Source organism: Panthera pardus, unplaced genomic scaffold (genome assembly GCF_024362965.1).
Source record: "Panthera pardus isolate Hobbes unplaced genomic scaffold, ASM2436296v1 HiC_scaffold_3, whole genome shotgun sequence".
Lineage (NCBI taxonomy): Eukaryota > Metazoa > Chordata > Mammalia > Carnivora > Felidae > Panthera > Panthera pardus.
Genome location: NW_026526876.1, coordinates 56,609,563 through 56,624,499, shown reverse-complemented (window position 1 = coordinate 56,624,499; position 14,937 = coordinate 56,609,563). Strand labels below are relative to the sequence as shown.

Sequence of the window (14,937 nt, the reverse complement as noted above, 5' to 3'; positions counted from 1 at the left end):
TCTTTTTGTTTTCTTTGACCTTGAATTGTTTTGATTTTACTCTCTACCCAGCTAAACCCATGGACATCCACTTTAGTGATGCCCTCACTTACACTTTGGAATACCCTTTGACATACCTGCCTTGCCAATGTCCGGTCCTCAGTAATTGCCACTGTCTCTCTTCTACATCCCAGAAAAGTCACACAGTCATGGAAATTGACAACACTGCATACATATGTATGCTTTCTAGCCTCAGCTGGACCCTCAGTTCTACTTGACAGTATTTCATGTTTTGCTGCTAGACACTTTGGCGATTCTCAGCCTTTATCCTCTACCTGAGCCTCCTAAACCCAGCTTTACTCCCCTTATTCTCAGTAGATCACTGTACCTTGAACTAAATAGATAGAACTCTGAATAATCTGATGTGAGTTCATTCAGATTCTGTCTTCTCAGGTATTATCGATTGATGTCTTTCCCATATTCTCCTCCATTTCTTGATCCTACCACATCCTGCCTCCTCTGGAATCTTGTGCCTTTGTTTTTTCTGTTGTAAATGGGAAAGGTGATAATTAAAATCCTCAGTCTTTACTCACAGCTTCCTTTCTCTTAGCTGTGATGTGTCATGATCACATGATCACATGATCCCATGTTGGGATGCACCCAACCCCCCCTGTGCCCTGCCATAGCTTCATGATGAGGAAAAGCAGACTGAGACACTCTGTGAAGATAGAAGAGGGGGACTAGTGAAGGGCAACCCTGAAGGTGATGAAATGACCACCAAACTTTAAGTACCCCCGAAATCTGAAACCTAAATAAAATAGTAACTGGGCAGATGAGAACATGGGAATATTGGGAAGAGATTTCAAAGAACATACAACTTACATGGTCTGATGCAATTTAAAGGGACAGGCACAATTTAAAAGAATAGGTTCAAAGGGAAATCTTCCAAACTCTTAACTTCTGGAGCAGAAAAAAGGTGAAAAGAAATGAAGAAGTGCTCTTTGACCATTGGAATGTGAAGAGTAAAAGAAGGAAAAAGGGGAAATACAGGGTTGTCCAAGATAGAAGAGAACCATAAAATCAGAGGACCTACAGTTCCATCCTACATCAAGACAAATAAACAAAAAAACAGAAATACACTAAAGTGCCTTGACTGCTAGACTGACAGAAAAAGGCACCATTAACTAAGAATCATGTATAACAGCCCAGTATCATAAAAATGAACAAGAGGTAAGTAAAATCCATGGAGAAGCATTTCAGAAAATCAGGAAATGAAATTTCACACATATTGCCTGAGGAAACCTTACTAGGACCAAAAAACAATCAAGAAGCAGAAGAAAACTGTAAGTCAGCACTCCAAACAGATGAAATATACCCAAACACCCATTGAGAATATGAAAAACCATGTAGACTCAGATATTTAAGAGATGAAAACAGAAATGGAAAAAAAAAAAAAGATAGGAACAAATGAAGAACAGTTGATAAAACTCAGGAAGGAAATAGAAGAAAAAGACAAAATTATCTCTAAAATGAAAAATAGGGGCACCTGGGTGGCTCTCTTGGTCAAAGCATCTGACTTTGGCTCAAGGTCACGATCTCATGGTTTGTGAGTTCAAGCCTGCATCAGGCTCTCTGCCGTCAGCACAGAGCCTGCTTTGGGTCCTCTGTCCCCCTCTCTCTCTGCCCCGCCCCCCCTCTCTAAAATAAAAAAATAAAACATTAAAAAAATAAAATTAAATTAAAAATAACAAGAGTTAAAGGCCTCATACTTCCCAATTTGAAACTTATTATAAAACTATAGTAATTAAGTACTGAGATACTGACATAAGGATGGACACAGGAATCAATGAAATAGAATTGAGTCCAGATATAAACTCTTACATGTATGGTCAATGGATTTTTTGACAAGAGCACCAAGACAATTCAATGGAGAAATAATAATCTTTCCACCAAATAGTGATGGGAAAACTGGATATGAACAGGCAAAAGCATGAATTTGGGCCCCTTCCTCACACCACACCCAAAAATTAACTCAAAATGTATTATATTCCTAAATATAGGAGCTAAAACCATAAAAGTTATAGAAAAAATAGGGGTGCCTGAGTGGCTCAGTCAGTTAAGCATCTGACTCTTGGTTTAGGCTCAGGTCACGATCTCACAGTTCATGGGATTGAGCCCCAGATCAGGCTCCACACTGGCTGACATGGAGCCTACTTGAGATTCTCTCTCTCGCATCTCTTTGCTACTCCCTCGCTCATGCTCGCACTTTCTCTCAAAATAAATAAATAAACTTAAAAAAAAAAAAAACTTTTAGAAGGTGCCTGGGTGGCTCAGTAGCTTGAGCACCTGACTCTTGATTTTGGCTCAGGTCATGATCTCATGGTTCATGATATCGGGCCCACATTGGGCTCCGTGCTGACAGCACAGAGCCTCCTGGGAATTCTCTCTCTCTGCCCCTTCCCTGCTTGTATTCTCTCTCTCTCTTTCTAGATAGATAGATAGATAGGTAGATAGATAAATTAATTAATTAATTAAAACTTTTTAAAAAACTTTTGGAAGAAATATAGTAATAAATCTTTGTGACATTGGGTTAGACAATGGTTTCCTCAATATGACATCAAAAGCACAAGTGACCAAAAATATATATACATTGAATATCATCAAAAGTTAAAAACATTTTTGCTACAATACTGTACTAGTTTCCTAAGGGTGCTGTGACAAAGGTCTACCAACCGGGTGCCCTAAAACAACAGATATTTATTGTCTTTTAGTCCTAGAGTCTAGAAGTCCAAAATGAAGGTGTTGGCAAAGTCAAGCTGTCTCTGAAACCTGTAGGGGAATTCTTCCTTGTCTTTTCATATCTTCTGTTGTTTTGCTTGCAATCTTTGGCATTCATTGGCTTCTAGATGGATTACTCCACTCCTCTGTCTTCACATGGCATTCTCCCTGTGTCTGTGTCCAAGTTTTCTCTTTTTATAAAGATATCTGTCATATTGGATTAGAGCCCATTCTAATTACCTCATTTTAACCTGAATACCTCTGTAATCAAATATAGTCACATTCTGAAGTCTTTGGGGTTAGGACTTCCAACATATCTTTTTTAGGGGGCCAGAATTCAACACATAACAGAATATCAAGGAACTATAAAAACAACCAACAAAATAGGAGAAAATTATGTATCTGATAAGAATCATATCTAGAATGTGAAGAACTCTTATAACTAATTGAACTGATTGACAACTTAATTGAAAAATGGGCAAAGGATTTGAATATACATTTCTCTAAAGAAGATATACAAATTATCAAGAAGCACACAAAAAGATACTCAATATCGTTAGCTGTCAAGGAAATGCAAATCAAAACCACAATAAGATACTATTTTGTACCCACTAGGATTGCTTATAATTTAAAAAATGGAAAATAACAAGTATTGGTAAAAATGTGGAGAAATTAGAACCCTTGTATATTGCTGGTGGAAATGTGAAATGGCACACAACTGCTTTAGAAAACAGTATTGCAGTTCTTAAGAGTGTTGAATATAGAATTATCACATGACCTGACAGTTCCACTTCTAGGTATATGCCCAAGAGAAGTGAAAACATATGTCCACACAAAAACTTGTACAGTTGACCCTTGAACAATAGGGGTTTTAACTGCATGGGTCCACTTGTATGTGGACTTTCTTCTGTAAATACAGCACAGTACTGCAAATGTATTTTCTCTTTTTTATGATTTTCTTAATAACATTTTCTCTAACTTTATTGTAAGAATATAGTATATAATACATATAACATATAAAATATATGTTAATTCACTGGTTACGTTATCAGTAAGACTTCTGGCTTTTACTAGTTAAGTTTTGGGGGAGTCAGAAATTATACCTGGATTTTTGTGTGGGGGCATTGGCACCGCTAACCCTCATGTTATTCAAGGGTCAACTATACATGAACGTCGTAGCAGCATTCCATAATAGGCAAAAATGGAAACAACCCAAATGTCCATCAACTGATAAATGGATAAACAAAATATGGTATATTCATGCAGTGGAAGAGTACTCAGGGAATTGAGTACTGATATGAATTACAACTTGAATGACTCTTGAAAACATTATGCTAAGTGAAAGAATAAGTCACAAGAGACTACATATTGTATGATTCATTTATATGAAATTTCTGGAACAGGCAAATCCATAGAGACAGAAAATAGATTGGTGGTTGCCTAGGGCTTGGGAGGCAGGGAGGGGCAGGGAAGAGGTTGGAGGAAAATGAGGAGTGCTGATGAGTATGGATTTCTTTGGGGTGATAAAAATGTCCTAAAATTTACCATGGAGATTGTCACACAATTCAGTGAATATACCAAAAACCATTGAGTTGCACACTTTAAGTGGGTGAGTTGAGTTGTACGTGAATTATATTTGAATAAAGCAGATTTTGAGAACCGTAAGACTAAGGGATGGGGCATCCATTCCCAACCATCCCAGTTTATATGTAAGCCAAAAAAAAGTCTAAAAGTTATATACCAAAATATTAACTGATTGATGATCTCTAGGCTTATATTTTTCTCCTTTTGTGCTCCTAAATTTTCTAATCTTTCTACAATAACTTTTATTATATTTTAAGTACAGTGAAATTCAATGAATTCAATTAAGTGAAAGAAACAGAGCTTTCTATTGTACAGTGTGACAGATATCAAGTGACAAGAAAATTTCAAGGAGGCATTAGTGGAAAAAACTACTGATTTTTAATAAAAATTAGTTTACTTTAGTTAATAGTAGTATTCCAGTATTAATTTCCTTATCTTGGTAACTGTACTATGGATATACAAGATACTAACATTAGGAAAAGCTGTATCAAGGGTATATAAAACTCTACTATTTTTGTAACTTTTCTGCAAGTCTAAAATTAGTTCAAGAGAAATCAAAAGAAAAGAAGAAAAGGAAGTAGTCTCTTATCTCCACTCCCTTATTGTTCTCTCCTCTCAGTTTCTTGTCATCTGTCTTCTGCCTACATTGTTTTACCTGGAGGTGCCCCATCGAGGCTTACCAGAAATCTGTTCTTTCTTTCTTTCTTTCTTTCTTTCTTTCTTTCTTTCTTTCTTTCTTTCTTTCTTTCTCTTTCTTTCTTTCTTTCCTTTCTTGACCTCTGAAGTCTGACACTATTGTCTTCTTCCCTTGATCTCTGTCCCATTGTATAATAGAAAGTTGTTTTTTCTCTTTTGTTGGCTGGACATTGTCTCTTTTCCTTTTTTTTCCCCCTCCATCTTCTGTCCTCAGCCGTTTTACGGTCTTGGCAATTTTATCCAATTGCTTTACCTGTCACCACTCTGTAAATGCCTCTTTGAAAAACTGTTTCATAGAATGGAAGTTATTGTAAAAAGATTAGAAGATACAGGCAAGCAACAAGAAGAAGAGAAACCTAAAGACTATCCATCATTTAGTATCTTGGTATATTACTTTTAGACTGTGTGGTCTGAGACTGGACAGTTAGATCCTCACCCCCAGTCTTCTTTAACTTGTCAAACTGTTTGCTTGAAAAAAATTAATTTAGGTTTAAAAACAATTATCAGAGTAACGAGAATTAAAGGAGATGGTAAAATGCACTGGTAAAATCAAATCCAGGGGCTCATGATCTCACACTTGGATTGTTTCAGTAGTACTCTGATGGATCTCCCTGGCTTTGGTTTGTTTTTTACATTATTATTAGGATAAATTTCCTAGAGCCATGAATACTTCACATATCATCCTTTCTTCAGAGATTTTTAGTGGCTCTTTATTACTCTGAGAATAAAGTCAAAATGTTAATAGCTACTTCCTAGAACTATGTTGTCTAGAGTCAGATTTATACTAGATGATCCACTAAGATGTAGGAAAAATATATTAAAAATCCTATTTGTAGTTTTAAATTTATCCTTTAAATGTTTTTTTATGTAGGTTTATATTATATATGTTATATTAATATAGTAGTATATCTATATAATTTATAATTAAATGGATAGATATTGATGGAAATGGAGATAAAGACATAGATGTATGTAAGCCTTTAGTGGAAAAACCAGAAAGCAAAAGAGCATGGCACAATTATTAAGGTAATCTAAAATAATAATTTTTATTCAATAAGAAAGCAGTGGGGGACATCTCAGTGGCTCATTTGGGTAAGTGTCTGACTCTTGATTTTGGCTCAGGTCAAGATCTCACAGTTTGTGAGATTGAGCCCTGTGTTGGGATCTGTGCTAACAGCACGAAGTCTGCTTGGGATTCTCTCTGCCTATCTCTCTCTCTCTCTCTCAAAATAAATAAACATTTTTTAAAAAAGCAATGGGATTAAAAAAAGAAAGCAATGGAATCATAAGCTTATAATTGGTATGTTAAATTTATGAAAGGGGGGATTGTTCATATATATATATATATACACATATATATACACACACACACACAAATATATATATATACAAATGTATATATATATATACACACATACAAATGTATGTACATACAAATGTATATATATACATACAAATGTATATACATACAAATGTATGTATATATATATACACATGTGTATATATATATACACATGTGTATATATATATTTGTATGTGTGTGTGTATTTTAATCCAGGTGCGTTGTTTATATATGGCATAGAAAGATATACATTGAAAAGTCTGACTGCTTCCCATGCTTCCATCCACCCCATTCCCACCCCCACATACACCCTATTGGTAACCACTTTTATTGTTTTTCCTTATCCTTCCTGTAGTTTTTGATGTAGATGGAAACAAGTATAAGTAAAGATTCTTAATTTTTTTTTTTTTCAGGAAAATGCCCAGATGTTTCAAGGTAGACCCTGCAAGAATATGTACCCTAATGAATACTTTCCTCATGGGATAACAAATGGAGCTAGTTGGTATAATGTCCCAGGTAAACATTCTTTAATACCAAGGCCATATAACTTGGATTTTCTGTCACCCTGGATGGTGCTACTTCTTACTGATTTTTTAATTTTAAGAAAATATCATTCCTTTAAAAATATTGTTTAAGTAATTTAAAACATTCAAATAACCTTTTCAACTGTTTTTAAATTTGAAACATGTTGGGGTACCTGAGTGGCTCAATTGGTTAAGTGTCCGACTTTGGCTCAGGTCATGATCTCATAGTTCATGGGTTCAAGCCCCACATAGGGCTCTGTGCTGACAGCTCAGAGCCTGGAGCCTGCTTCCAATTCTGTGTCTCCCTGTCTCTCTGCTCTTCCCCTGCTTGCACTCTGTCTCTCTCTCTCTCAAAAATAAAATAAAAACATTTTTTAAAAATTTTGAGTAAAGATAGTGTACTAAAACTTCATGAAAGTGTTATATTTTATCTCTGGCTATGACAAAAAACCTTAGATGTGCTGATATGAAGAGTGTAAGCCACATTTGAATTCTTTTTTTTTTTTTAATTTTTTTAATGTTTATTTATTTTTGAGAGAGAGAGAGACAGAGCACAAGCAGGGAAGGGGCAGAGAGAGAGGGAAACATAGAAACTGAAGCATGCTCCAGGCTCTGTCAGCACAGAGCCTCATGTGGAACTTGAACTCACAACCCCTGAGATCGTGACCTGAGCTGAAGTCAGATGCTTAACCGACTGAGCCACCAGGCGCCCCTACACTTGAATTTTTCTTGAACATGAAGGTACAGGTGTCTTACCTGTACTACAAGCATCAAAGAGCTCTCAAATGAACATATTATTGTTTTTCAACCAATGCTAAGAAAAGATGGATTTAGCTTTTTACTAGGAATGTTGTTTACCTTTTGGGATGGGATCTAGTTCTACTTCTTCAGAGTGACTGATTTTAATTTTTTATCCTCCAGGTGGTATGCAGGACTGGAACTATTTACAAACAAATTGCTTTGAAGTGACTATTGAGCTAGGTTGTGTGAAATACCCATTCGAGAAAGATCTGCCGAAATTTTGGGAACAGAATCGAAGATCTCTAATCCAGTTTATGAAACAGGTAACTATTAAGGAGTGAAGTATGAAATTTCTCCCAAGAGCAAAAATACATGTGTGTATTGTGTGTACATGTAGTTTTCACACGGTGATTTTCAAATATGCTCTTCTGAATTCCAGTTTGGACTATTCATGTTTTAAGTATTTTTATCTGGAAAATTCACGGATGAAAATGAGTTGAAGAGCTCATGCAGGCAAGAGTTGAAAATGATTAAACAGGGTAGTGATGTTTTGCTTTTAATGGATAATGACTTTTTATTCTGTCTTTATAAAAGACTGACATAAATTGGATACACCCCTAAGCATTTGTCAAGTGATAGAAAGATGGGCTAGGGGGTAAGTGTTTTTATTCTTTTTCTTTTTGCCAGTGGTTCACTGTTGAAATGGTTAATTTCCTTTTGTTTGAATATGCTTGGTGACCAATAGGTAAAGACTGTAAGAAATATGCTAATATTAGTTAATTAGTAGGGTAATCTCATACTTTGTGCCGGTACTTTTCTGCTTTATTCTTTTTGCTGCATTGACTGGCATAAAGGCTGTGAGTTTGCGTACTAATTTTTTAAAACACTTTATTATGAAAAATTTTAAACACATAGAAAAGTCGTTACTAATAAATACCTAGATTTAATAGTTTTTAACATTTTGCTGAATTTGTTTTATTTATATAAACTTACCCACATACACACATATTCCTGAACTATTTCAATATAAACTGCAGCTATTATGGCATTTCACCCCTAAATATTTCAGAATGCATCTTTTAGAATAAGGATATTCTTCTATATGACATCTTCAAGTGCCATTATCTCACTGAAGAAAATTAACAGTAATTCTCTAATATTACCTAATACCTAGCCCACATTCAGATTTCCTTCTTTTCCCCCAAAATGTCTTTTCATAGCTATATTTCAGAACCAGGATCTAGTCAAGGTTTATGCATTGCATTTGATTATTACATCTCTTTATTCACTTTAATCTATAATAGTCCTTCCATTTTTTAAAAATGACATTTCCCTTTTAAAGAGGCCAGGACAGTTTTCTTGTAGAATGCCCTATATACTGAAATTGTCAGAAGTGCTAAAGTTTAAACCATCTTATTTGTATTCTTCATGATAAAGACAAACATAACCTATGAAAAATTAGCCTTTCAGCAACTAAAATACTTTGTTTAATGGGTGTTTACCTTTACTGTTAACTCCTAAATTCCTCTTTGCTCCACATGTTTATTTTATTACCAATCTGTTATTTGGGATGTAAGCTCCCAAAATAATTAGATGATGATCTTTACCATTGACATATGGGTGTCCTTGTACTTTATCCAGGTTCATCAAGGTGTCAAAGGATTTGTCCTAGATGCCACGGACGGCCGGGGTATATTAAATGCCACCATTAGTGTTGCTGAAATTAATCACCCAGTGACTACTTACAAAACTGGAGATTACTGGCGTCTCTTGGTTCCAGGAACTTATAAGATCACAGCATCTGCTCGAGGGTGAGTGAATGAATACTTTGAAATTGAGTGCTTTAAGAGACTCTTAAAAACTGAGAACAAACTGAGGGTTGATGGGGGGTGGGAGGGAGAGGAGGGTAAGTGATGGGCATTGAAGAGGGCATCTTTTGGGATGAGCACTGGGTGTTGTATGGAAACTAATTTGACAATAAATTTCATATAATAAAAAAAAAAAAGAAAAGAAATTGAGTGCTTAAGGAAAGACAAACATGGTTGTATCCTAGAAGATTATTGCCAGAAAGCCCCAGAGAAGCCAAGCAACCCTGAGTTTCATGCTGGGAAGTTTAGAGCTGGTTACCCATTTGAATCTCCTCTAGTGATAAAGTGAGTACATGAATTATCACATTTAAGAAATCTGTGAAATTATGCACTTTGGACAGTGGCCTCTTTTATCCTCCTCCTCTCAGGTCCACTGCTCCCTGTCTAGATGTGAGCAATTTCCTTCACTATCGGTAACAATTCTGGGAAGCACCTGTTAGTTGGGAAAAAAGGACGCCTGCTCTCCTGTATACTTCTAGTCATGTCCAATGACTAGAAGTTACATTTGTTGCCTTTTATTTTCATTTATTTATTGAGAGAGAGAGAGAGAGAGAGAGAGAGAGAGATTAGGGGAGAGGGGCAGAGGGAGGGAGAGAATATCTCAAGCAGCCTCCACAGTCAGCACAGAGCCCAATGCAGAGCTCAATCCCACAGCCCTGGAATCATCACCTGAGCCAAAACCAAGAGTCGGACACTCAACCTAGTGAGCCACCCGTACATTTGTTCCCTTTTAAAGCTCTTTCACACTTTTTTCTATCCACACTTAAACCATTCTCTTTTTTTTTCTATTTAAAAAAAGTATTTTTAATTTGAGTATAGTTCACACACAATGTTACATTAGTTTCAGGTATACAACAGTGATTCAACAAGTCTTTACATAATGCTATGCTCACTGTAAGTGTAGCTACTGTTGGTCATTATACAATGCTATTACAATACCATTGACTGTATTTCCTGTACTGTACCATTTATTTCTATGACTTATTCATTCCATAACTGGAAGTCCATAACATAGAAATAAGTTATTTCTATGACTTATTCATTCCATAACTCCTACTCCTCTTCCCCCATTTTGCTTACCTGCCCCCCACAACTATCAGATTTTTCTCTGTATTTATGCATCTGTTTCTGCTTTTTGTTTGTTTATTAGTTTGCTTTATGAGATTCCATATCTGAGTGAAATCATACAGTATTTGCTTTCTCAGTCTGACTGATTTCACTCAGCATAATACCCTATAGGTCCATCCATGCTGTTGCAAATGGCACGATCTCATCTTTTTTTAATGGCTACATTATATTCCACTGTGTATATACACCACATCTTCCTTATTCATTGGTTTATTGATGGACACTTAGGTTGTTTCCATCTCTTGGCTATTATAAATAATGCTGCGATAAACATAGGGTTGCATGCATCTTTTCAATTTACTGTTTTTGTTTTCCTTGGGCAAATAGTCAATAGTGGCATTATTGGCTTATATGGTATTTCTATTTTTAATTTTTTGAGAAACCTCTATAGTGTTTTCCACAGTGGCTATACCAGTTTACATTCCCACCAGTAGTGTAAAAGTGTTCTTTTTCTCCTCGTCCTTACCAACACTTGTTATTTCTTATCTTTTTTATTTTAGCCATTCTGACAGGTGTAAGGTAATATCTTGTTGTGGTTTTGATTTGCATTTCCCTGATGGTTAGTAATGTTGAGCATCTTTTCATGTGCCTATTGACCATTTATATATCTTCTCTGGAAAAATGTCTATTCAGGTCCTATGCCCAATTTTTAATAGGATTATTTGGGGGTTTTTTGGCTGCTGAGTTGTATAAGTTCTTTATATATTTGGTATATTAATCCCTTACTGAATATATCATTTGCAAATGTCTTCTCTTGTTCAGTAGGTTGCCTTTTTGTTTTGTTGATGATTTCCTTCACTGTGCAAAAACATTTTATTTTGGTGTAGTCCCAATAGTTCATTTTTGTTTTTGTTTCCCTTGCCTTAGGAGACATATCTAGAAAAATGTTTCTTTGGCCAAGATTAGAAAAATTACTACCTCTGTTCTCTTCTAGGATTTTTTATGGTTTCAGGTCTCACATTTAGGTCTTTAATCCATTTTGAATTTATTTATGTGTATGGTGTTAGAAAGTGGTCCAGTTTCATTCTTTTACATGTGGCTGTCCAGTTTTCCCAGCACCATTTATTGAAGAGACTACCTTATCCCTATTGTATATTCTTGCCTTTTTTATTTTTTTTATTTTTTTTTTATTTTTTTCAACATTTTTTATTTATTTTTGGGACAGAGAGAGACAGAGCATGAAGGGGGGAGGGGCAGAGAGAGAGGGAGACACAGAATCGGAAACAGGCTCCAGGCTCCGAGCCATCAGCCCAGAGCCTGACGCGGGGCTCGAACTCACGGACCGCGAGATCGTGACCTGGCTGAAGTCGGACGCTTAACCGACTGCGCCACCCAGGCGCCCCTCTTGCCTTTTTTTTTTTATCATAGATTAATTGACCATGTATGTGTGGGTTTATTTTTGGGCTCTCTATTCTATTCCAGTGATCTATATTTGTCTATTTTTGTGCCAATACCATGCTGTTTTGATTACTACAACTTTGCAGTATATCTTGAAATCTGGAATTGTGATACCTCCAGCTTTGTTTTTCTTTCTCAAGATTGCTTTGGCTATTTGGGGTCTTTTGTGTTTCCATACAAATTTTAATATTATTTGTTCTAGTTTTATGAAAAATGCTGTTGGGGGGGCACCTGCATGGCTCAGTAGGTTAAACATCCAATTCTTGATCTCAGTTCAGGTCATGATCTAATGGTTTGTGAGATCAAGTACCATGTTGGGCTCTGCATTGACAGTATGAAGCTGCTTGGGATTCTCTCTCTCTCCCTATCTCCCTGTCTCTCTGCCTCTCCCCTGCTCACATGCTCTCTCTCTCTCAAAATAAAAAAAAAAGTAAAAATAAATGCTATTGATATTTTGATAGGGATTGCATTGAATCTGTAATTGCTTTAGGTAGTATGGACATCTTAAAAATATCGATTCTTCCAATCCACGAACATGGAATATCTTTCCATTTGTTTGTGTCATCTTCAATATCTTTTTTCAGTGTTTTATAGTTTTCAGAGTACAGGTTTTCACCTCTTTGTTTAGTTTTATTCCTAGGTATTTTATTCTTTTTGATGCAATTGTAAATAGATTGTTTTCTTAATTTCTCTTTCTGCTACTTTGTTATTAATGTGTAGAAATGCTACTGGGTAGTATTTGTATCCTGCAACTTTCTGGGTACTTTGTATCCTGCAACTTTACTGAATTCATTGATTACTACTAGTAGATTTTTGGGTAGCCTTCAGGATTTACTGTGTATGATATCATGTCACCTGCAAATAGTGACAGTTTAACCTCTTTACCAATATGGATGCATCTTATTTCTTTTCTTTCTTTTCTTTTCTCTTTTTTTTGGGGGGGGGGGGGCGGGGTTGCTATGGCTACGACTTCCAGTATTCTGTTAAGTAAAAGTGGCAAGAGTGGACATCTTTGTCTTGTTCCTGATCTTAGAGGAAGAGTTCTCAGGTTTTCACCATTGAGTATGATGTTAGCTGTGGGTTTTTCATATATGGCCTTTATTATGTTGAGGTATTGCTTTGGTGAAATTTTCTTTCTTATTTCTAATTCTCTAAGAAAGGACATTTTCATATTTTTTTACAGGTTTTACTTCTACAAAGATATATTTACTTTAAAAAAAAAAAAGAGACGGGGCGCCTGGGTAGCTCAGTTGGTTGAGCGTCTGACTTCAGCTCAGGTCATGATCTCACAGTTGGTGGGTTCGAGCACCACATCGGGCTCTGTGCTGACAGCTCAGAGCCCGGAGCCTGCTTCCGATTCTGTGTCTCCCTCTCTCTCTGCCCCTCCCCCACTCACACTCTGTCTCTCTCTCTCCTTCAAAAATAAATAAACATTAAAAAAAAATAAAAGAGACAATGAACTTAGGACTTTTTTCCTTGGATAAAACTTAATTTTCTTTATCTTCTCTACCCTTTACAAACAGCTTAGAATCAGAACCACCTGTTTAATCCAAAATGCATCATTTTTACCATGTTGTAGTTTTCTTTTTTGTGTTTTAACAAGTGTAGATGTTACAAATGGATATTATTCCCCTCCCTTACTAGTTATCTTATTTCTGAAGAGTTAGCTTGGACATTATATTGAAGTAAGGGTAAGAACATGAAAATATTTCTAGTTACTGCTACCTTTTTTAAAAAAGATTTCAAATATCTATTGGTCCATAAAATGTATGGATTAGAACTTCACACTAATGAGAAATGAGGTCTTTTCTGTTTTTCTTCCATTTTGTCATAGTATTAGAAAAACGAAAGCAGCAAAATATCTGAAAAATAGGGCAAGAATGATGTGTTTGGTAGTTAATGTCCTAAGTTAGTACCTCTCAAATTTTTCCAACCGTATACCCTGATGACAGACAACTGAACTCAGATTCCAGGAGACGTGGAGTTTACTGCAAATACTAACTTTCTTTTGAGGTCATATATTTTATCTTAAAAACCCACTCATATTTTACAGTTTACCCATGTCTGTTCTTTGTTAATTTATGTTTAAAACAAATAATAAATTATCACAAAGTTAAAAATTTGACTCTCATAGGATTTATCTCAAGGATTCACATATCCTCTGCAGCCTTCTGTTTCTGCAAAGCATAGGTACTCCACCTGTGGAAGCATGGCTCTAATCTCCCCTTTATTACAGGTATAATCCAGTTACCAAGAATGTGACTGTAAAGAGTGAAGGTGCTATTCAGGTCAACTTCACACTTGTTCGATCGTCAGCAGATTCAAACAATGAATCAAAGAAGGGAAAGGGGGACAGCGCCAACACCGATGATGCCAGTGATCCAACCACTAAAGAGTTTGAAACTTTAATTAAAGACCTTTCAGCCGAGAATGGTTTGGAAAGCCTCATGTTACGGTCCTCCTCAAATCTGGCTCTTTACCGATACCACTCGTACAAAGACTTATCAGAGTTTCTGAGAGGACTTGTGATGAACTACCCACACATCACAAATCTCACCAAGTAAGTGTCACCCTCTTACTGCTTTTTTCATTCGTTCGTTCGTTCTTTTTTCTTTTCTTTCTCTTTGTTTCTTTCCTTTTCTTTTTTTAAAGAAGTTACATTCAACATAAGCCATGTTGAATGGTTCTTGTAATTTATTTGGAACTGCATATGGGGAGAATTGGATTTACTTCTTTTGAAACAGTTCTTTCTAACAATGAATCTGAAAACTTTTATGAGGAACATTGGAGGAGAATTACTTGTTAGATTAGCAATGGATGGTCTGTGCCTCCTGGAAAACATAAAATTACTCTTCCTAGTGATAACTTTGAATTAAAAACGCTTTTTCCACTTTCTCAG

General features: G+C 35.9%; 1 protein-coding gene across 3 annotated transcripts in view; it reads left to right on the top strand.

Annotated features, from left to right (window-relative positions):
- CPD (carboxypeptidase D) overlaps positions 1–14,937 on the top strand; it is an 81,856-nt gene that overhangs the window by 47,165 nt on the left and 19,754 nt on the right. For all 3 annotated transcript variants that reach the window (XR_002075118.2, XM_019429674.2, XM_019429675.2), the window contains exons 9-12: positions 6,793–6,895; positions 7,825–7,967; positions 9,286–9,455; positions 14,275–14,598. Coding sequence is in view for 2 of the 3 variants with exons in the window: in XM_019429674.2 (XP_019285219.2) it covers positions 6,793–6,895; positions 7,825–7,967; positions 9,286–9,455; positions 14,275–14,598 (740 nt within the window). In the remaining variant the exon portion in view is untranslated. The remainder of the gene's footprint in view (positions 1–6,792; positions 6,896–7,824; positions 7,968–9,285; positions 9,456–14,274; positions 14,599–14,937) is intronic.